Below are 24,608 nucleotides of genomic sequence, written 5' to 3' on the forward strand. Positions count from 1 at the left end.
GGACGTGAAGGGTCAGATCCCCACTCAGGATTGTAACTGGGATGCGTGCAGATTTACGGGGTTTCCCCGCGTGCGTATTATGGCCCACCCTTAGCCCAGCTTCTAAGGGCGGGCGTTGTCATTTAACCGTTTGGGGCAGTTCCTCTGTAGATGCTCACTCGAGCCACAGAAAAAAATACTCCCCGCGGACCAGCATCCGTTGTCTGAGCTTTGTACTGACTTTAGCCCTGCTCATGTCCATAGCTTCGTCAGCAGGGGGAGCTATTGCCACACGAGATTCACGGGCTGTGGAGTGTGGGAGCTGTCACTCCCGGTTGCTATGACGCCCTCGCGTGCTTGAAGCCCGCACTTCAAGCAGGGCGCCATCTGGTGGTGGTGGGCCAGCAGTACCTCCTCTTCAGCGGCCCACACAACACAACTACCACTTTTTCAATCACTTTTGATAGTATAGGCAAAATTGACATGGGCCGGTAATTGCACATGCAGTCCTAATCTCCTGCTTTAAAAATTTTAAAATTTTTGGCTCTGTGACCTTGAAAAACTAGGTGGCCATTCATCATTAAACTTGACTTAGACCTTCAAGAGATGTATCCTTGCTCCCAATTTGGCTTCCAATTTGTTGCAGATATTTTTGGCACTAAAAACACCACTGAAGGTAGCCTAGAACTTGAACGGATGTATGGTTGCTGCAAATATCATGAACCTGCCTGAAAAGCTTGGAAAATTATTGAGAGTACTGTATAGTCTTCATCACACACAAAGACAGTAGTTTTGGCTCTGTGACCTTCAATTTGGTAAATTTGTCTGAAATCTATGAAAAGTTATAGGGAGCACAGTGATGGGGGACAACAAGCTGCAGTGGCCTTAGTGTCCACAGGACCCTGTGATTAGCAGCAAGGCTTCATAAAACACATGCAAAAAAAAGGCCTCCTTTAGACGTGTGTGCCTGAAAAGGCCCACATATTCCTCACTGTGCAAACATTCTCACTGAAACTGATAAAATAATCAATTACTGCATTTTATGTTAAAACATAAAAACAAGGTACAACAAAGAATATTTGCTGGTCCTTGCCTGTATTTAACAGAATCCAAAATTTTGGAGCAAAAAATGCAGAAGTATCTATGGACTCACCGACTCCATTCATCCTTTCCCTGCCAGACTACAGTGTTTATGTTAATTTTTTTTTACATTAAAATGCTTTTTTAGTCTTGTTTTTTTTCCTGCACTTCAATGAAAAGTCCCAAAAAGGTTTGTCTCCCCCCCACTGACGGTATGAAACCTGTTCCTACCTTCACCATGCCTCTAATCAGAGCAGAATAACATCGCACATCTCTCTCTGGCAGCAAGTTAAAGATTCTCTCTGCGTTGTTGTTTTCTCTCCAGCTAAATGTCTTATTCTTTGATGCTCGATTGCCCTTTTCATTCCTTTTCTGCCCCTCCTCTTCTGACTCCTCCTGACGGTAAAACACACCATCACATTAAGAAATAAACACACAAAAAGACACATGCATACTACATATCCTCAGGTTTTCCAGGCATGCTGTTTTTTGCAAAGCAATTTATGCTTTAAGGAACACTTGGCCTGATGCTGTGGCTTCCAACCATGATCCTGGAGCCCCCCCCCCCCCCCACACACACCTAACATATTTTTTCCTATCTTTCCTCGTCTTTACGCCACCTGATTAACAAAAACATGGTGTGTTTGACAGAACAGCTCTGATATCCACCTCCTGATCAACACCAGCTAAAGATCAGGTAGCAGGAGGTGTGAGAGAGCTGGCATTTCATAGGACAAGGGGGGGGGTGTTAATGTTGTTTCTATTTCATTCCTCCTGACCGCCAGAGGGCGGTGCTTTAGCACCTGGATAACTACATGTGCGCAGCACAGAGGTCGAGAATATATACCAACAAAGTCACGGCATTGAATGTGACCTGGGTGACGTCACTGGTTGTCTTTATATACCAGACGCACCCAGCGCTTGCTTCTTTTCTACATTCTCGCATTATTAGAGGTTGAGAACGCATTTAGCTGCGATTGCCACTCTCGCTTGTAGCCTCGCAACCCACCTTCGGTTGGAACTACGTGCACTGCACACGTCCTCCAGAGGCTGTGAGACACGGCTTCACTGTTTTTTGTATTCTTTGATGCCTGTCGTGAGTACACCTTCCCAAACGCCGGGTGCGCGCCTTTGCCGCTGCCCTGCTGGATATTTTCCTCTGTGCACACTAGCTGTGTTGTTTCAGTGAAAGCTGGCTATTTGTTTAGTTGTGTCACTAACCCGTTAACTACGTGGTAGTGTGTGTATCAGAACCAGTATAGTGTAGTGTTGGGCTTGCCGTGAGTGTTTTCCACTCGTTGAAGTACTTCGTCTGCACTGCCGCCATTTGCTAAGTTTAACAGCTCCACTAGCAGCTAGTGTTGTCGTCGTTGCTCTAAGTGACTTAGCACTTGGGCTGTGAGTTTTTCGGCTGTGTGCATCGTGTTATTACTGTGGCTGTGAGTGTTTCACGCTCCGGGCCTTGTATTAGCTTTTACACTGTGAGTGTTTCACGCTCCGTGCCTCGTGCCGAGTCTGCGGCTGGAGTGCTTCACGCTCCGTGCCTCGTGTCAAGTCGACGGCTGTGAGTGCTTCACGCTCCGTGCCTCGTGTAAAGTCGACGGCTGTGAGTGCTTCACGCTCCGTGCCTCGTGTTACTATTTACACTGCGTGTGATTCACACTTTGTCTTTCCATTCGTAACCATCAGGGCTTGCGTTAGCCATCTGCACGCAGTCCACAATGTTGACAAGGCCTTTGTTGCATGGCTGTAGTACCTGTTTGGCTCCCTTGAGCCCAGATGATGGACATATGTTTTGCCCCTCGTGTCTTGGGATCGGACACCTGAGGGAAGCCCTGACTGGCGATGCCTGCCTTAATTGTGCCAGCATGCCACTGGCAGAGAGATCTGCTAGACTTGCGGCATTGGAAAGTGGAATATCTAGTGCGACTTTGGCCTCCAGCCCCAGGAAGGAACCAAAGCGCCGTAAACGCCCACATGCAGGAGCCCCTTCTGCTAAGAAGGTTACTCATGACCATGCTTTGGCTGAAAAGGTCGAAATGTTGACTTCTGAGTTTGCTCAGATTAAGTCCTTGCTTCTGAATCTACAGCCTAGGGATGCAGTGACAGTTCCTGTTGTCCCTAATGAGGCTGATCAGACCAATGTAGTTACTCAGCCGGGGGAAGATGTCGTGTCTATTGCTGCAACTGATTCCTTGTACATGACAAGTGATATAAACTGTGTGGAGGATGAGGATGAGAGGGGTCTTTCTCCAAGCCATTCATTAGTGGGCTCTCATAACTCTGAGGCAGAGTCCATGCCGCAAACCGGACCTGGACTATCCTTTGTCAAGCAAGCTGTTCAGTTGGCTTTATCAAGGCTTGGGGTCGACAATCCCCCTGCGGAAACCACCGCTTCAAGTGCCTTCTTCTAGGTCACTCAGAAGCCTGAGTTCAACATTCCAGTTTCACAACCATATATCGAGGAGCTCCACCGATGTTGGGCGGACCTCAAATCATTGACCTATCTATCACAAGACTGCAGAGCCCTTAGCTCTATGTGTGATTCGGCGCAGTATGGTCTGAACCGTATACCCGCCGTTGACAGCATTATTGCGAACCTGGTTGTGGCTCCAGCTGATGCTGCTCGGCCGGATGCCCGCTACCCACGTCCTCAGTGTAGGGTCACTGATGACCTCCTCACCAAAAGCTATGACATAGCTGCTCGCATCGGTCGCCTAGGCAACTCACTGTCCCACTTAGCCCTTGCCCTCTCAAAGTCTTTGAGGGAGGCAGAGGTTGATGATGCTACGCAAAGTAGCAGTGCTGCAGTTTCACATGCTCCGCACAGTAGACGTCCTTCAAACTTTCACACCAGGAGACTGGTTCACAAGTGTCGACTTAAAAGACGCTATTTCCATGTGCCAGTGGCTCCTCATCACAGGCAGTTTCTCCGCTTTGCTTTTGAAGGTCAGGCATACCAGTTCAGGGTGCTTCCTTTCGGCCTCTCTCTCGCCCCTCGTACATTTACCAGATGTATGGCTGCAGCACTAGCCCCACTGCAAGCTCTTGAATTAAGAATCCTACCCTACTTAGACGATTGGCGTGTCTGCGCTCCGACTCAGGAGCAGGCGCATAACAACACAGCTCTTCTACTGAACCATGTCTCTCATTTAGGACTCACAGTGAACTTTTCAAAGAGTTCTCTTGTTCCCAGTCAACAAACGACCTTCATCGGCATTGCCATCAACTCCCTGACTATAACTGCATCCCCGCGCAGAGAGTGGACGATGTGATTCGTCTCGTCTCACACATTCAACGGGCTGTGATGCTGGCTTTTGGTTTGCTGCTCCGGTTGATGGGGAAATTGACTGCAATGTCGCTAGTGGTACCTTTGGGACTTCTGTTCTTACGTCCCCTACAGATTTGGATCAACAACCTAGGCCTCAACTCAAAGTTGCATCAGCACAGGCTTGTACGACTCTCCAACCAGTGCCTTCTGCACCTCAAACCCTGGGGGAACGTGGACTTCATGTGCAAGGGTGTCCCTCTAGGCTCTGTTCCTTCTCGCCGAGAGGTGGTTGTTACAGATGCATCACTCAAAGGTTGGGGGGGCCGTGTGGAATCACAGGATGGTGAGGGGTGTCTGGAGTCCTCAGGAGAGACTCCAACACATAAACGTGCTGGAGCTTCGCGCTGTGCGACTGGCTCTCAAGCGTTTCCTCCCGGCCCTGAGAGGAAGACATGTTCTTGTCCGGTCGGACAACACGTCAACAGTCTATCACATAAACCATCAGGGGGGCACCAGGTCCAATCACTCATTGGCAGAAACTCGGAAGCTTCTCTTATGGGCGTTGCCTCACCTTCAAAGTGTCAGAGCAGTTCATCTGCCCGGTGTACAGAACAGCACAGCGGATTTACTCTCCAGACAGAAACCACCACCGGGAGAGTGGAGACTGAACCCGATTGTGGTCCAAATGATCTGGCAGAAATATGGTGCAGCGGAAGTGGACCTTTTCGCTTCAAGCACCTCAACACATTGCCCACGATGGTACCCCCTCTTGGAACCAGACAGCCCGCTGGGGCAGGATGCATTGGCTCACCCGTGGCCACAGGGTGCTGCTGGTTGCTCCATTCTGGCCTGGGAGGATTTGGTTTCCCATGATTTCCAAACACCTTGAGGGAGAACCTTGGGCTCTCCCAGAGAGGAAGGATTTGTTGTCACAGCTACAGGGGAGGATTTGGCACCCTCACCCAGAACGCCTTCAACTGTATGTGTGGCCGTTGAGGGGCCAGGCTCCTTGTTAAGTTCTTCTGACCAGGCTGTTGTTCAGACTATCCTTAATTCACGTGCTGCTTCTACCAGGGCTTTGTATGACAACAGATGGACGCTGTTTGCACGGTGGTGTGAGAAACAAAAGTTAGACCCGGAGCATTGCCCTGTGCCTATTCTCCTCAAATATTTACAAGAACTGCTGAAGAAAGGACTTTCTGTCGCTACCTTGAAGGTTTATGTTGCTGCAATCTCTGCCCGGCACGTCTACGTTGATGGCCGGTCAGTGGGTTCACACCTCTTAGTGTGTCGTTTTTTGAAAGGTGCTCTACCTTTGCGGCCTCCAAGGCTTGCACGCGTACCTTCATGGGACCTTCCTCTAGTCCTGGAGGGTTTAAGCTTATCCCCTTTCGAACCAGTTGAAAGTGCTGCTCTTAAATGGGTGTCAGTGAAGACTGCCTTTCTACTTGCACTGTCTTCAGCTAAGCGGGCGGGAGAGCTCCATGCCCTATCAGTCGCTGGGGACTGTTTGCGATGGAATTCTGACGGATCTGGGGTTATGCTGTGGCCTAATCCGTCCTTTTTACCCAAGAGAATTTCAACTTTTCATGTTAACCAGCCGGTTTCCTTGGCTGTGTAAGTCCTGCATTCTGATCCAGGATTATCTGTTTCAGGTTCCCTGTGTCCTGTCCGAATGTTGAAGCAGTACATTAGTACGACTGCCGGGATCCGGAAAACGGATGCCCTGTTTGTGTGTTACGGTGATCACAAAAGAGGCTGTGCTGTCTCAAAGCAGCGACTCTCGCATTGGGTCGTGGATGCCATTTTACAAGTATACAGGTCCAGAGGTCTTCAGCCTCCTAAGGTTACGTGCCATTCCACCAGAGGGGTGTCCACCTCCTGGGCTGCACTGAGAGGTGTCCCTTTGAGTGATATTTGTGCTGCTGCTACGTGGGCTTCGTCCTGTACCTTCGCCCGCTATTACAGACTGAATGTGGCTGCTCCTCCTGCGGTGACTTCGGCGGTGTTGTCTGCCTCCACTCCCCGCTGCTGATGCGAGGTGAGTGTGACTCTTCGTGACCTTGTTGGTATTAAGTCATCCAGGTGCTAAAGCACCGCCCTCTGGCGATCAGGAGGAATGAAATAGAACGAGAGTTACGAATGTAACTACGGTTCTATGAATTCCGGATGACCGCCAGAGTTGCTTGTCACTCAGAGTCTTGCGAGTTCATTCCGAAAAGAAGCGAGCGCTGGGTGCGTCTGGTATATAAAGACAACCAGTGACGTCACCCAGGTCACATTCAATGGCGTGACTTTGTTGGTATATATTCTCGACCTCTGTGCTGCGCACATGTAGTTTTTCAGGTGCTAAAGCACCGCCCTCTGGCGGTCATCCGGAATTCATAGAACCGTAGTTACATTCGTAACTCTCGTTTTGCTATCTTTTCAATCAAGGAACACACAAATTGTGAATTTAATCTTGTCATGTGCAGTCACTCAGCACCAGGTCCTCCATTTCGGGGTCGCCTTCCTGGATAGGGTCTTTGTCACAATACAGACAGATGAGGTCCAGCAGCTCATGGATTGTTTCCATGGAAAGCACGGTACCTGTTGGAAAAGCAGGAAATTGAGGAGATGTCATTGATTTAATCAGAGGACAGAGTTTAATCTTCTATCCCTAACAACACCCTTCAGAGTATAAAAAATCTCAGTTATTACCTTTTATAAAAATGTAAAAAAATGTATTTTGTCAGACATCACAACCATTCATTCTACTAACACAGTGTTAAATAAAGATACAAGTCATCATGAGGCACTATTCATGATCCACAAAGAGACTCCAGACCTCACTCACACCACAACCAAGCACACTGACAACAGTCTTAGGAAACAGCCCCCTGGTGTTATTCTGATAATAGAAAGAAACCTCAAGCAGTCCAGACTCAGTGAGGTGACCATCTGCTGCAGGCAAACTAACAAAATATTTTAGCACACATATTGTAAATACATAATAAACAGAGTAAACAAAGTTCTAATCTACTGAAGTGTTGTGTGCAGAGAGCAGGAGGAGATATAATGTAGGTGTCACTGGGATTTTTACAAAAACGTGCACATGAATACGCTTTTGTCTTTGTACACGGTCTGTGTATGTGTGTGTTTTCTCACCAGCTTGCAGCAGTTGATCGTACATGTCAACGGCATTGCGAACTCTTCTTAGTTTGATTCTTTCTTTCAGTGCCTCCTCACTCACTTCCTCAATACATAATGACAACGTATCTGGCATCAGACACTAAATAAAAAGATACAAGTACCACCTGTGAGTGCTCAACAACAACAACTGCAAATCATCAACACCAACATACACAAGTGGCACACGGTTTACCTTTAGAACTGACCTGTGACTCAAGAAGACCCAAACCCATTTGACTGAGCTGATGAAGGTTTGCTTGCTTCATGTGTACAATTTATGTAACCAAATAAAAAAAAAAAGCATTGTAGAGTTAACACATTATCCCTCAATGCCCGGTAAATTCCACTGGATTACACCGCATTTTTTTAAAGTAAAAAAATGTTTCTAGTGACCTCAACTTAACTATAGGAGCCAAATTACATATTGCAAATAATTAACTATGTAGCCATCACACTACAACCAAATCTGTGGTTAACCCCCCCCCCCCCCCCCCAAAAAAAACATCCAATGACTGTGACCTTCGACCACCTGATGTCACGCTCACTGATATACAGTGAGGCAAATAAGTATTTGATCCACTGTTGATTTTGCAAGTTTTCCCACCTACAAAGAATGGAGAGGTCTGTGATTTTTACCATGGGTTCACTTCAACTGTGAGAGACAGAAGGTAAGACAAATCAGAAAATTACATTGTATGATTTTTAATTAATTAATTTGCATTTTATTGCATAAAATAAAGTATGTGATTACCAATCAACCAGCAAGAATTCTGTCTCACACAGACCTGTTAATTTTTCTTTAAGAAGCCCTCTTATTCTGCACTCTTTACCTGTATTAACTGCACCCGTTGAAGGACACCAGGAAGACAATTGTAGACCTGCACCCCTGCTTCCCCCTGCTTCAGTTTGCCAGAGAGCATATGGATGATCCAGAAGAGGATTGGGAGAATATCATGTGGTCAGATGAAACCAAAATAGAACATTTTGGTAAAAACTCAACTAGTCATTTTTGGAGGAAAAAGAATGCTGAGTTGCGTTCCAAGAACACCATATCTACTGTGAAGCATGGGGGTAGAAACATCATGCTTTGGGGCTGTTTTTCTGCAAAGGGGACAGGATGACTGATCTGTGTTAAGGGAAGAATGAACGGGGTCATGTATCATGAGATTTTAAGCCAAAACCTCCTTCCTTCAGTGAGAGCATTGAAGATGCAACGTGGCTGAGTCTTCCAGTGTGACAATGATCCCAAACACACCGCTCGGGCAACGAAGGAGTGGCTCCGTAAAAAGAATTTCAAGGCTCTGGAGTGGCCAAGCCAGTCGCCAGACCTCAACCCCATAGAAAATTTGTTGAGGGAGTTGAAAGTCCAAGTTGCCCAGCGACAGCCCCAAAACATCAGTGCTCTAGAGGAGATCTGCATGGAGGAATGGGCCAAAATACCAGCTACAGTGTGTGTAAACCTGGTGAAGACTTACAGGAAACGTTTGACCTCTGTCATTGCCAAGTACTGAGCTGAACTTTTGTTATTGACCAAATACTTATTTTCCACCATAATTTATAAATAAATTCTTTAAAAATCCTACAATGTTATTTCCTTTTTTTTCTCATTTTCTCTCATAGTTGAATGGTACCTATGATGAAAATTACAGATGTCTCTCATCTTTCTAAGTATGGGAACTTGCACAATCAGGGGCTGACTAAATACTTTTTACCCCACTGTAAATTGAAAGAACTTTAAGTTGAAATAACTTTAAAAATATATATATATACAAATTGTTACAAAACTTTTTCTCGTTGAGACAGCGGTTCATTTTTTTAGTGTATTTGATTTGTTAGATGTCACAAGTTCAGTCTGTCAGTGCTGAAGACTGCTGTCCCACAGACTGACATAGAAGAAGATAGCAGTGTGCAGACTGGAGCCATGTTGGCTGTATTTATTTATTTGTTCAACTTCATAATGTTACATGTTTGTCGCTCTTTGCACGCTTTGTGTGAAGTTCATGTTGAAAGGTTCTGTGAATTAAATATGTGTTAAGAGTGTGTTATACTAAATTTTGACACATTTTACTGGAGGTAAATTTCACCATCTGCCTCTAAACCATGTCAGTAATCAGTATTGGTATCAGCCCTTAAATTCATATCGGTCAACTCCTTGTAGAAACAAGTCAAAATTCTATGTTTAATGTTTGTTCTTTTCAGGTATAAAAATGACATTCACTGGAAAAGAAAAAGTGTTTTATGTGTTAATGTATGCTCAAACATAGTCAAACAAGACTGTGTGAGAGAATTCACTAAAAATGCACCAACTGCAGTGCAGATTTGGACATGGCACAAAGAGTTCAAAGAGAGGCTGTCTGTGCAGTATCGAAAGAGATGGTCGAGCAAGTTCGGGAAACATTCTTGCAAAGCCCCAGGAAGTCCAAAAGAAGAAAAAGTATGGAAAGCCAGATTCCCCCAACGACAGTTTGGCTTGTCAACCGACCTGATGTGTGCCGTGTCACAGGTGGTGCACATATTGAAAAGTTCTGAAATCGTTCATAAAATCCACATATCTTTAAATTTGTAATTCAAATTTTGATGAATAAATCCGATGGTGCTCAACATTAAGCCTATTTAGTTCTGTTTTGGTGTAGTCTATGCAGTTACTCAGATATTTACATCTCAAATGACATCAAATTTTTTCCAAACACCCTGTATTTTAGATGATCTTTTGTAGATACAAAAGTACGTATTGCCCTCTGTCAGTGTGCGGTGCACAATGTGTCCGTGTGTCTCACTGGAATATGTGGCTCAGCGATGTCTTTGTTGAACAAGTTGGGATTGTTGTTGATGATGTATTTGGCTGCAAATCTGCCAGAGTCCTGAGCGAAAGAGAAGTTCTCCTGCAGAGAAACAGAGGTACAGAATGAGTGGGGCAGTGGCTGAAAAACTCAGAAATACTACAGGAAGCAGCCATCTGACACTTGGTACTTTGCAGTGATGTGATTACAGCAAGATCATTGTGACAGTACGTGCATCCAGAATAAGCCAAGAGTATAGAAATTACAGCACCACTTGTAAGTGGCCTCTTATATTTAAGAGATCAAAAAGAATTGGACAACTGCTACCAGGTGCATGTCACCTCCTCATTATCACCTCCTACCTGCCACACTGGGACCAGGGACATATAATCGTGCACAGATAGTGAGTGTGTCTGTCACATTTTGCTTTCAGCACTATAACTTATGAACACCCTGTCAAATTGATGCATGATCACAAAGAACTGTGTTTCTCCAACCAACGGACATTTGGTCCATCTATCTGTCAGGACTTTTAATAAGAAAGCCACTTCAGACACTGTGAAGTCTGTACTTTATAGGATGGATGGGTCATGTACTGGGGAGAGGTGATGGTCTAGTGGTTAAAGCTTGAGACCAGAGGATCTTCGGTTCAAATCTCAGCCTGACCAGAAAGTAACTAAGGGCCCTTGGACAGGGTCCTTATTCCCCTAGTTGCTCCCGCTGTGTAGGGGGCGACTTGCATGGCAGCAGCCTCGCATCGGGGTGAATGTGAGGCATTGATGTGTAAAGCGCTTTGAGCGTCTGATGCAGATGGGAAAGCGCTATTATAAATGCAGTCCATTTACCATTTAGCATCTGACCCAGGACACAAACAACTGAACTCCACAGACTCCACTGGCTTCTCTGTGACATAAAAACTATTGATATTCCCCCAAACACATAGATAAATAAATTAGAAGCAAGAAGAAAAATGTGTCAGAGACACTTTGGTAACACAGGAAGTCTTACCATACAATGGACTGCATTTATATACATACTGCTTTTCCATCTGAATCTGAAGCTCCAAGTGCTTTACAATGATGCATCACATTTACCCATTCACACACCAATGTCAGGGTGGTGCCATGCAAAGTGCTCAACTGCACACTGGCAGCAAATGTGGGATTAAGGACCCAAGGGTCCATGATTTTCTGGTATGGCAGGGGTTTGAACCCAACGCTTAACCACTAAACAATCTCCTCCCAAATGGTAGGGACCTCACCATCTCTACTAATCCAAAGTGAAACACCACCTCTTAAAACTGTCCCATTTATTTCTGGCACATACTCGTAAAAGGAGCAGTAAAATCTGGTACAGTCAAAAACATGGCCGCTTACAAACGCTGGACATTACAGGAAAGTACGAGGGTCGGCTGAAACATCCCGTCTCCTCTGCGATCATTTCAAAATCAAGCAATACAGTGGGTCACCCTTCTGAGTCTGGTCTGCTTGAGGTTTCTTCCTCAACATCATCAGAGGGAGTTTTTACTCACCAAAGTGACCTGTGTGCTTGCTCTAGGGGTTGGTCATGTTAGAACTTACTCATGTGAAGTGCCTTGAGTCAGCTAAGTTGTGATTTCGCTCTATATAAATGAAATAAATTGAACTGAAATTAAACTGAAATGAAGCAAGATATTCACATGAATCGCACATCTGCTTGGAGCTTAGAATGTTCTCTATCGGGCAATGTCATTAATTTGGGAGGATATCAGCTTCCTTTCCACACACTTACACCAATAACGGACAGGCGTTTGCATCACATCGGTGAAGAAATCGCGTGTCTTCTCTCAGCACCAGCGATGCACAGCTGCTTGCACCTCTGCATCATTAGTGTAATGTGTCCCTTCAGCTGTTCTTTGAGCTTAGGAAAAAGGAAAAAGTTGGATGGTGCGAGATCCAGACTGTAAGGTGAGTGTGGTAAGAGCACTTAAAAGTCTCCACACATCGGTCAAAGCTGACAGTGTTGCTGTGTTCCAAAAATTCTGTGAGGACTATGCCATCGCACCTGCACTTGATGCTTTGCATCTATGGCTGTTATGGGGCGCCCCCTACGGGCTGGGTCATGCAAACTCACTGTGGCTGGATTTTCACCCTTCACACTCCATGCCCTTCTCCTGACTGTACTAACATCCCCACAGGCATCGCCATAGATAACAGTCACTCATCGATGAACATCCATGGGTCACCCTCCCACCGCCCAAAAACAGCATACTGTTTCAAACACACGTCCGTGTACATTGCCATTTTTGACAGACTACTGTGTGCATGCATTACACCAAAGATGATTCTGTGCACGCCTGAAATCACCAGCAAAATCTGTCTGGTGTAACAATAGTCACTGAGTAAAGGATTATTCTCGTACCAGTTTCACTTTGATGTCTGGCCTGCTATTGAAATCATCGCTTACAAGCAAAACCTTTCAGATGAATCTCATTTTCTCCTCCTGTTTGCTCGTGGTCTCCACAGAGAACCTGGTATTGATCTACATGTTGATCCAGCACGAGGTCTATTCTGAAGCAAGTCCAGAAGTACAAGGACAATGACGCATGACTGACCTCGAACCAGGAACCGTCTTATTGAGAGGAAAGTGTACTAAACACATCCACTATTGTGCCATAATGCATAGGTGTCAAACTGATTCCAGAAAGAACCAAGAGGGTGCAGGTTTTCTTTGTAACCACCAACTCCAGCAGGTGATTTCACTGATGAACATCACTTTGAACAGATGGGAAGAGTTCATCAGTGAAATCACCTAGTGGAGTTGGTGGTTACAAAGAAAACCTGCACCCTCTTGGCCCTTTCTGGAATCAGTTTGACACCTGTGCCATAATGTGTGTTAAGGATGAAACATGGCAGTGCAAGAAAAGAGAAGAAAGATAAATGTATGAAGTGCAAGATGAATGTAAGAAAATCCATTTCTAACTGTTTCAGAGTTTAAAACAAATAAAAAAAAATGACTAGCAAGAGAAGAATGGTTTCAACATACACATTCAGAAATGTTCTTCGGAGTGAGATAGGGATCATCCTGGTACTGGTATGGATACGCTGTCGGGTCCTGCAAGAGAAAAGAGGGTGAGACAGACAGACAGACAAGCACTGTACGTGTCAGTATCGATAAGTGTAGGTGAGTTCACATTATTGCGGTCAGACATATTTTGCGACCACCTCCTCCATTATTGTGAATGAGGTTCACTGTGTGGTGAGATGCCACAGACTCGGCGGAGGTGTTAAGCATCAAAAGTCTGAATTTGTTGAACTTTCTCTGTGAGCTGTGCTGACTTTTGTGCATGCAGCAAGCATGAGACAGAAACGTTACATCATGGAACACGTCCGAAGGAAAGGCGGCTTGCAGAGCGTGAGATCAAGACAACGTGGTCACACCAGAACACATGCTGATTGTAAGAGAAGTGGCGGAGCTCTCACTCTATTCACAGTTGCAGCCAGAACTTCCAGTACAGATTCCTTGCTCCTGTCAAACCAAAAAAGTGATTGAAAGCAACATGAAGTACGTGTGCTGACAATTTCAGCCTCTGCTGTCATATAAATTGTGAACACATACCATGTTTTCTTCTTGGGAATGATAATGGGCTCTGCAGATTCTGAAAAACCACAGAGAGTCAGGTGTGAATCTGATCTGAATGGAATCAGTCAGACTGGCGAATCCACGGGTGATGTTTACATGATGAACAAATAAAGATCAGCCTGATACACAGCTTCATACAGTATGTATGGCTCAGTACAGTTGGACTGGCTATTTGCATGCTTTTAATATATAGATGATTCATCACTCCCCGCTGGAATGGTATGTGATTCCAGAATGTAGTTAGCAACATGCATTGCTGAGTGTTGTCAGCTAATATCCACAGTTTCTCCAAAAATATTAGTCCTATCAATGTTCCGTTTTGGTGGCGTTCATCCTTGACCAAAAATACGTAAGCAAACCAAACGGCAAATGTCAGGTCTCCCCAGTTTGTCCATGACCAAAGTTATATGCACACATGCACAGAGAGCTTTTTGTCTTTTCTGTATTCTGACGCAAGCAGGTGCTTTTATTTTGCACACCCACAAACAGAGACAGTGGTGGTAGACATCAAATACACTACAGTTGCCACTTAGAATTGGAATATAATATATAAGATACCTCTGTATGCTGGCATAGTTCCATCTTAGAATTGGAATATAATATATAAGATACCTTTGTATGCTGGCATAGTTCCACCTTAGAATTGAATTGGAATATAATATATAAGATACCTTTGTATGCTGGCATAGTTCCACCTTAGAACTAGAATATAATATATAAGATAGCTTTGTATGCTGGCACAGTTCTACCTTAGAACTGGAATATAATATATAAGATACCTTTGTATGCTGGCATAGTTCTACCTTAGAACTGGAATATAATATATAAGATACCTTTGTATGCTGGCATAGTTCCACCTTAGAACTGGAATATAATATATAAGATACCTTTGTATGCTGGCATAGTTCCACCTTAGAACTGGAATATAATATATAAGATACCTTTGTATGCTGGCACAGTTCCACCTTAGAACTGGAATATAATATATAAGATACTTTTGTATGCTGGCACAGTTCCACCTTAGAATTGGAATATAATATATAAGATACCTTTGTATACTGGCATAGTTCCACCTTAGAACTGGAATATAATATATAAGATATACCTTACTGAATTTTCATGACACTTAACTAAACCGACTAAACCAACCGAACTACAAAAACAGAATAAATCAATAACACTAACACAAATCTGAAATGTCAAAATCCATTGCAATTCTGAACAAAGCTCAAGATTTCCTCTCAATATTCATTCATGACTTTACATTATGTATTAATAGCTCCATATATAACATATTGAGGTGTGGAGAAACACATATAAACCAAATACTAATTCAGTATTTCTATTGCAAAAGAAAGTCATAAGAATTATCAATAATAAATCTACCATGAGCCAGCCAACCAATTATTTAGTTGCTTAAATATTCTGAAATTCATGGACTTAGTTGATTACATTACAATACAAACTATGTACAAAGCCAAAGACAAACTTTTACCTCATCATGTCCAAAATCTGTTTAAAATGAAGACCTTCAGTTATAATTTGAGAGGAATATTGATATTTGATGAACCAAGGACACGAACTACTGTAAAATGTCACTGTGTCTCTGTAAAAGGAGTGAACATTTGGAACAACTGTACCAAGGGTATTAAATTATGCAGTACTCTAGTCAGCTTTAAAAGACTTTATGAAAACTATATAATGTCTGGTTATAGTATGGACAATTAAGTTTACTGATTTTGTACTATTATTTCTATTATTTTTGGATTGTGCGATGTGCACTATTACTTATTTTATGATGAGAAATTTAAGTTCATTGATGATCTTAAAATGTTTGTGCTTTGCTTGTTCTGCTCATTTTGCTTTTGTTGTGATGAGTAAAATTCAGTGAGGTAAAAGGGGTAGGTGTATGTAAGCTTTTGCTTCTACCTACACCCTTTCAATTACTTAGGGTAACTGAGAAATCAGTTTTGTTTTGTTTTATTTTGTACTGAAACGTGTTCGCTTTTTTTCTTTGTACCGAAATAAACTTATTCATTCATTTATTCAAACTAACATGAACCACACTAATAACATTTAAAACTCCAAAACCCCGAACTCCCATGGTGCATTGCAGCACAACATCCATTTTTCACTGTTGTTACATAATATCAGTAATTTCTCCAAAAATATTTGTCCTATCAAATTTCTGTTTTTACAGCATTCATCCTTGACCCAAAATGCATAAGCATAGCATACAGCAAATGTCAGCTCTCCCCAGTTTCTCTGTGATCGAAGCCATACTCATACACGCACACAGAGGCCACTTGGCTATTATAAAACGGACAAAATCTGCTATATGTATGCAAAGGATTAGTTACAGTCAGGAGATGCCGAACAATCTACGGGGTATCCCTGGCACCAATTAGGTTTATGTAGTTCCTTGATTAAACATCTGACCTTGAATCTGGACCTGCCTCATTTAATGACTGGGTCAAAAACTTCGTCTGAAAAAAAATTAACGCCTGCCTTAAATAAGTGCCGGGCCTTGTGTGCATTAAAAAAAATTACATTTGGTCGAATCACTGTTTTTTCTTTGTGGAGTGGTACCTTAAAATGCTAAAGCCTGAATTATGTTTCTACAACTACTGTGGCCATGCAATGACTTCAACGTGCGTGTGACCCTTTTAAAGTTCTCAGTTGCATTGGTGGGTGTCTTAATGCAATTTACCGCAGGTAAACAGTGGCTTTTCTGGGCCAGTTTGTCCCACAATGAGCTCCACTTCTTCATACAATCAGCAACCTCTAAACCAACGCTACGTGTAATTTCTCTCCATGAGTTGTGGGTCATTTGAGTGTCTTGTTCTGACTCCATGTTGTAAAGTTGATCATATTTGCGGACTTTTCTGCCAAACGTATTTGATCCATTACTGAAATGTAATCGGCAGGTGCACTGCAAAAACTATTAAAATATGACAGGAGAGGAAGGGGTGAAAACGTAAAAGTGACAAATCACAGCTCTTTGCTCGGTCATTTATCATGTGCACGTCAGGCTACAAAGAGGGTTCACAGCCCCGCAGAGCACTCTGATCTAATTCGGTTTGGAATATTGTGAAACTTAACACATTACAGTGCAGGCAGCAAGCAGCATTTTGTTAATAATCACCGCCCTTGAATTACGCCCTGCCTCGTTTAAGTGTAGGTCTGAGTGTGGCTTAAAAAAAAAAAGGCCGGACTTTTAATCAAGGAAATACAGTCCCACTTTCCTCGAATTGGTGAGTGTCAGTGATGATCTTCATTTCGTACAGGGTATCCCAGAAAAGTGCTACAAAATCATTTGACTCTAATTCTACAATGGCTAATCTTAATTCTGTTTTTTTTTTTTTTTTTTTTAAGACATCAAGATATATGTGAGGAATTTCTTCTGATGTAGTTTGAGACTGATCCAATAGGATACCGCTTATAATCGAGCAAAAAGGGAAACTGGTGGAATTCTACTTTGAGACCAAATCGATCGTGCAAACCCAACGACAATATCAATGTCATTTTGCAGTTAGAAAAGCTTCAGACAGAAAGACAGTATGGAGGATTGTAAAGAAGTTTCAAACTTTGTTCATAATGTTAATAAAGAGAGATCTGACCCAACCAGAGGAGCAGTGCACATATTGAGCACATCTTGTGAATGCCAAAACTCTTACGAGCTGAGGTGAAATTAGAAATGAACACCAGAGATAAAATTCCCTGAGATATGCTTTAAGATGACATATGAAAGATATCAGCATCAAAACGTGTGTAGATTTTCTATGGCTTTATTTTTGTGGCAATTTTTTGGCACACCCTGTACCTCTGCTGTGACTGGGCTCATCCAGACTGCTTTGTTTTACTGTATAATATACAGTATATCTACTTTTACCCACAAAATTGTATCTTAGAACTTGAACGTTTGTTCAGAAACCTATCATGTAACTTTCACACGATTACAGATGAGCTGCAAATCCTCTGAACACTGTGTATACTGTGGTGATGACGTTTACTATTACATATCAGAATGTCTTGCCAAATTACCTTTCTCAGCTTCAGTAATTTGCTGTCTCAGAGTTGAAGTCGAGCAGAAAGTTCTGAGGGGGAAAAGTAGGGGTACATTGGTCAGACAAAGAAAGACAACACAGTAACAAAACTCTGGTCCTGATTGGCAGTCTCTCTTTTTGTTGCTGGTGGGGAGAAGGGGCTGGCACTATAATTTGCTTTTATATGCCGTTTGTGATTTACTCTCATTGTTTGCAACTATTCTTTTGAAAGACACAAAATAAACAGTGAATTACAAGTTGTGTTTTGTTCCCAATTCTGATGATAATGTCAGGGTGCTGCTGCTGAGGTACAGAGTGTGGTGCTTTTTAATCCATGCAGCTCCTAACTGTTTCTGCACTGGAACAATGTGCTGCCAAAGATTGTGTGCAGCCCAGTGTAAAACAGAGGAGGATCAGCACCTCTAAATTTCAGGCCACGGAACGCTACAGGAAAATTATACATTTCTCCCTTTAAGTCTGATCGTAATTTCTGCAAAATGAAGTTCAACTGTATTGGGCTAAAAATGTTGCTAGAGATCGGCTGGCACATTAAGGCACCATCAATGGTTATGTCAGAGTTTCTTTAAGTCTAAATTCGAATCCTTTTACTGTGAACTCTCACCATGTGGACACAAGCAGCTGAAATGACTCACTGAGTGACAAGACCCGATGCTCAGAAGATGAGCAGAGTAGACCCGCAGTGTGGACCGACAGGAGCTAGTTTAAGGATGTTCATATATCTGGTTAGTATTCCCACTCTATGACTTCCATGTGAAGTTTTACAGACTGGAGCGAGGCACATGGGTAGACCCAGAACATGTTGATGTAACTACGTGTGATCTAGGAACATCCTGCCATCCCCAACTTGGCTGTTGAAAACAACCCGTTTGAACTGATATCTGTTATTAATGGAGATAATGGAAACTTAATGGTCCAATTTAAATTAATTAATAATACAGTAGAATACTACTATTAATCTTACTGGTAATGATGATAGTCCTGATTCTAAAGAACTGACATGCCTGTCAGCATATCATGTATGAAACAAGCGACCTAGGTGCGAGCGCACGTACACGCCCTGACTAACCATCATTCACTTCTGTTTTATTATATTCAACAACAGACAGGGCAAATCAATGGGAATGACATGCAAATTATGATTGAGCAATATGACAAAAATATCTTTTTTTTGGTATACTGATCAATATTGAGGTTTATCTTAATATATAAATTAATAATATTGTCAGTTTATGAAGAGCACCCTTATCATGACTGAAAACTGAAGAAACTAGAAGGTTAAGTTTATCTGCTATTTTTTATTTATGATGTAGAAAGTGCTACACAAATAGACTATTATAACCACTATGGCAGCAGCAGTGCATTCTGTGGATCCTACTGTGAAAGGTCAAGATGGGAGGTGTGTAACAACTCACAAACACTTGGCATTGACTTCAGTATGGTAAAATTTTGCAGAACACTAATCTGTGTTCACTTAATGGTGCACCCATCTTTATTTTCTCATCCTGTTGTAGCAATCAGCACAACTAAAACCCTTTGCTAGATAACCTTTTTTCGTCAACAGCTTTTTCAACTTTGGAGTATGACAGTTACAAATACACAGTCAAATTCCGTGCCCGGATTCCAGCACTTTCTTTACCTGCTTCAACTCAAACAACACAAGCTAAAAACTGCACATGTTCTGATGTTTAGAGCTGTCAATATCAAGTATAAATATCTAAAAGCATAATTTATCTGTTATCATTTTATCATCCAGCTCTAATGAAAATTATATCAGTTGTTCTTCCAATTTTCCATAATCCATCCAGCAGATGGCAGACACAACTATGAAATAGTACACAAAGTTGCTTTTTCGATTGCTCTGGGGCAACAAAGACCACGACTGTCAGATCAGATCATCTTCACTCTGTGCTCATTTGACTAGATAGGTTAGAGGATAACAGCTGATGCTGTTTTTGAGTTATTGCTGACAGAAAGCTGGTTGGGATCACAGGGTTAGTTTATGGTTAGCATGGATTAGCCTCCAGCTGCGGCTGTCAAAAATCAGTCAAAACGCACCTATATCGACATAAACTGGACAACATTTAAGCGTTACAAAATAACTGTAAGTCGACTGACCTGCGACGCAACAACCGCTCAACATGATTTAGCAAAAAACGACTATTTCTGTGAAGATAATATCCAAGGTGCCGACTGGACGCCGCCATGATGCTACAACCAAAGGATTCTGGGAGGACGAAACCATGCGTGTTTTGGGGGGGTGGGGTTGTGATAATATTGTTTAATGGTACAAGAAACATCACAGTTTATCTACACTTTTTAGACAGAAAGCCATATTATAGTTAAATAATTGTGTAATTAAAAAAAATATTTTTACAGTTCTGCATAAAGGCATGGTTAGATGTATTTGTGCCCCCCTCTGATCTGTGTTTCATGTGACGGTCCACACGTGAAGCTGCACGCAGGAACTTTTTTCGGCATGTGGCTGAAAACCAGCGCGGCTACATCATAACAACAAATATCCATGTAATTATTCATAATGTTGTTTGGAAAAGAAATGCCATGGCGACGCTTGGAGGGAATGTCGTTTGGCATGTACTCTGCCGAAGAGATAAGGTGAGATAAAGTTTTTTGTTGTTGTTAGCTAACAAATGAGCTGAAAACACGTCTGCTAACATTAGCTCGCTGCCTGTAACTTTCATTACAAACAAAAAACTGCCTTTCTCACGCTTGCAGTGCAGTATAAAATTTATACTGCATTGCATTTTGTTGCTTGCTGAGTGTCATACGATGAAGCATTTTTTAAAGGCCATATTCTACCAGATACTTCTACTTTTAAAAGAAGACATCTATCATTTTTAGCAGGCGAATATAGCTCACCAGATGTTTTTTTTGTGATACTTTCAGTTTACCATCTGCTGCATACAGCCAATATGTGAATGGAGTGCAGTGTTTTCCAGACAAGATTATAACACAAGGGGACCACCATGTTAACGAGAACAGCCGGCAGGCAAAGAAATAAGTGTTTCAGGCTCCAAAACTGGTCCCAGAGGCACTATGAGTAATTCAAGTGTGTCAGCAGTTTCTGTATGCAAGAAACATTCTGTCACAAAGATGCTATCACAAGGTTACATGAGATTGTAAATTGTCCTGACATGGTGCTTCCCATCTTCCTGTATGGTTGTGAGATTTGGACACTAACCAGTGACCTGAACTGACGAATGGATGTCTTTGGTACAACGCCTGGCAATAATTATGGAATCACCGGTGTCGTGGTCTGAGTTTGCGCCGGTCTCATTTTACCACGCGCATGCGCAAATCGATTTTTTTTTTTCACGGTCAACTTCCGGGAGGTCTAGAATTACCATTTCTTGCGGCGATCTTCAACCAAGCAGACGTATTTTGAAACACACTTTTGATTCAGAAAATTTGAAGTGGGACTATATTTGTGATCGATTTTTTTTTCTTTTCTTTTTTTTTAAATTACCATTTCTTGCGGCGATCTTCAATATGGAGGAGGAATCGCTTGTTTCTGAGCCTCAAAATGAATGTCAGGAAAACGCACACCCCAAAGAAGAGCGAAACCAGCGATTTTTCAACATTCAGGAAAAAAATGTCCCAACTGATAGTCTTCCTACAGACTGGGAAGTACTCCAGTGATACAGACAAAAAGGACCATCGCAACATCAGGAACCAGTCCAAGAAGCACATTTGGGATGAAGACAGTAAGTACATATCTTTTTGTTTACTTCTTGTGGAATGGTGCAATACACAAACTGTAATCCACCCATATTTACCACCGACAATTGAACAACCAAGCTGTTATTAATTTGCCAATATTTTCAAGAATAATGCCTGTAGATTCTCTTAAGCAAGTATATATTGTTTATCATGGAAATATAGACCTGGAATGGACGTGCGCACCTCAACCTATTGGCGTCGCTCGGGACAGGAAGGCGCCATTACTAAGGGTGGAGATGTGCCGATCATCAGTAATAAACTGACCGCTTTTTTTGCACTAGCGTCGCTATTTCTTAATGGATTTTAATAAATGTAGGCTTTTTTAAAGCCATTTGAAAGCTCTTTCCATTGAACCTATGCATGTGTGGATGAAAAAAAAACTTTTATGTAAAATGCAGAAATTTGGGGAAATTATGACAGGCTGTGCTGCTTTTCTCGCCCTATTGTCGCTATTTGTTAACAGATTTTAATAAAAGTAGGCTTGTTTCAAAGCCCTTGAATTGCTCTTTCTAATGAACCCATACTTGTCTGGGTAGAAAAAAAAAGTTTTATATAAAGTTTGGAAAATTGGGGGAAAATATCCATTTACTGTGATGTTTTTTTCCTTTCATCATAATTCTCGATGGATTTTTATAAATGAAGCCTTGTAAGTTGTATTCAAGCTGATTAAAAGCTCTAATGAACCCATACATGCCTGGACAAAAAATCCTTATGTATTAAAATTTAAATCTGAAGTATGCCTTGCCATTGTACTCATTTACCTTGCTGCTTTTTCCACTGTAATATTATTGCTAGTCTTTTAATGACAACAACATATATATGATTTTTACTAACATTTTATTCCAAGTAGATATAAAGCCATTCAGAATTTATGACTTTTGACCCTCAGTCAGGGTAAAAAGTACCTCCTCCATCCCCTCCAACCACACTGTTAAAATTTAAATGCCGCCTGTGACCACCATGAACACATCATATTAAACAACAATTGCAAGTATATAGACATGAATATATTTAAACATTTTTGTTTCCATATTTGTATGCATGTGAACGCAGCTTAGTGAAAAGAACTTATGGCGTTGAGTTATAGTCTCAGTATATTGATATTAAATTGCGACATAACGACTTTAAAATAGACATTTGTTTTACATAATTACATTAAGGCTCTTGTACAGTTCATTTTAGTATTTGAGAAGTTGTTTTTGTAGTTGGTGCAATTGATGGTGAAGCTCTGGCTGCCTTTTTTCCCCTCATTTCGATTCTGTTTAACTGGCTCAAGGTGCTCTCTCCACCCTTAGTAATGGCCGCTGTGTGGCACGCTGCTAGTCACGCCACGTCCATTCCAGTCTCTGTTTTCATGTTGTTTATGGACATCCCTACACCAGCTTTGCCACTGATCAACTTTGTCCACATACGAGCTGGACTGCCTAACTCCGCAAGGACATAATTTCGCCATGAGCCTGTTTTCCTTTAGATTGTAGAATGAGATTGAATTTCATGTAATCTGGGTAATATATTTTAATTTATAATAAGTGTTTAATGTCATAGACATTTCAGAGATTTTGTATTGAGAATTACTAGTTTCGCTTTTAATTTATGATTATGTCTCACTCTATTTTATGATTATGTCTTTGCAGAAAAAGAGCTGTACTACATTGGCTCGAAAGGAGACTGCAGGAAGAAAGTGCTGACTGAGGTTGCCGAAGTTATCGAAGTCTTCCAGCAGTATCATTCATCACCAATGGGCAGCCACAGTGGTGTCAACAACACTTTAGCCAAGATATCCCAGTATTATTGGTGGAACGGGATGAAAGAAGATGTCCAGGAATATGTAAGCATTTAGTTTTTATGATTTAGTTTTTTATTCCACAAACTAAGTTTAAATTATATATTATCAATGCTTGTTTCTGGGTAATATATTTCAAATTCTAATGAATATTTTATGTTCTAGACATTTCAAAGATTTTATTTAAGAATTGCTAATTTTACTTTGTGCAAGTTTGAGAATATATTATGCTCATACTCATATGTTTAATTTGTACCTCCTCATATGATTGGTGTCAGAGTGATGTGCATGGAAAAAAGGAACTACCAACTAGATATGTCATTGCAAATATCAATGTTTATTATTATTCTTCTGATTTGGGTTGATTTTACTTGGGAAAATTGTTGATGTGACTTTGTCAGAGTATGAGAGGTTATTGTAATTAAGCATGTTTTATTTATATTTTTAAGGTTTCTTCATGTGGTCGGTGTCAGCGATTTGAGAAGCTCAAGACCCAAGCCCCCGAGCTACAAACCATCAAAGTCAGTGAGGCACTCGAACTCGTTGGAAGGGATCTCATAGGTAAATATTTTTGATATAGATAACGAAGAATTATGATCAGCATAGAAATTGTCAAAATCTGTGAATTTATGAAAAAAAATGGTTGTAACTCGCATCACTGTAAAGTTGAACTAAGATATAATGTGACACCCTCTCATATTATAAATAATAGTTTTTGCATAGTTTGAATTTGACAAATTGTATATATATGAGACATAAAATTCTGTTCTATTCTGTTCTGTATTTCAGGTCCCCTGCCTACTACAGACACATTGTACAAGTATGTGCTCACCTTCACAGATTATTACACCACGTTTGTGGACTTTTTTCCCCTGAAGAACAAGTCAGCCGAGGGTGTAGCTGCGTGTCTGAAGACATTTGTTTGCAGGTAATTATTATACAGTGTGTGCATGGCAGTGGTGGGCACAGTTCCGATAATCTGATAACAAATAATTATCGAAGATAATGTTTTCATTCTCGGATTATCTTTATAGATAACTTTTAAAAACCATTATCGGATTAATTATCTTCCGATGAATTTTTGTCCGATATCTTTTAGACCGATAATGTAGTAAACA

The 24,608-nt window shown here is 41.8% G+C and overlaps 2 protein-coding genes across 5 annotated transcripts in view; one reads left to right on the plus strand and one right to left on the minus strand.

The window, feature by feature from the left end:
- Positions 1-20,211, minus strand: part of ptcd3 (pentatricopeptide repeat domain 3) — a 59,434-nt gene extending 39,223 nt beyond the window's left edge. The window contains exons 1-9 of the mRNA XM_034182341.1: positions 20,085-20,211; positions 17,947-17,999; positions 13,879-13,918; positions 13,743-13,788; positions 13,306-13,374; positions 10,279-10,383; positions 7,478-7,601; positions 6,816-6,919; positions 1,291-1,455 (exon numbers count right to left, since the gene is read on the minus strand). Of these exons, the coding sequence (XP_034038232.1) occupies positions 1,291-1,455; positions 6,816-6,919; positions 7,478-7,601; positions 10,279-10,383; positions 13,306-13,374; positions 13,743-13,788; positions 13,879-13,918; positions 17,947-17,999; positions 20,085-20,173 (795 nt within the window). The 5' untranslated portion in view covers positions 20,174-20,211. The remainder of the gene's footprint in view (positions 1-1,290; positions 1,456-6,815; positions 6,920-7,477; positions 7,602-10,278; positions 10,384-13,305; positions 13,375-13,742; positions 13,789-13,878; positions 13,919-17,946; positions 18,000-20,084) is intronic.
- A 205-nt stretch (positions 20,212-20,416) lies between these two features.
- Positions 20,417-24,608, plus strand: part of polr1a (RNA polymerase I subunit A) — a 181,242-nt gene continuing 177,050 nt past the window's right edge. For all 4 annotated transcript variants that reach the window (XM_034182336.1, XM_034182337.1, XM_034182338.1 and 1 more), the window contains exon 1: positions 20,417-20,582. In XM_034182336.1, the coding sequence (XP_034038227.1) occupies positions 20,506-20,582 (77 nt within the window). In that variant the 5' untranslated portion in view covers positions 20,417-20,505. The remainder of the gene's footprint in view (positions 20,583-24,608) is intronic.

The sequence above is a fragment of the Thalassophryne amazonica genome, chromosome 11 (genome assembly GCF_902500255.1).
Source record: "Thalassophryne amazonica chromosome 11, fThaAma1.1, whole genome shotgun sequence".
Classification (NCBI taxonomy): domain Eukaryota; kingdom Metazoa; phylum Chordata; class Actinopteri; order Batrachoidiformes; family Batrachoididae; genus Thalassophryne; species Thalassophryne amazonica.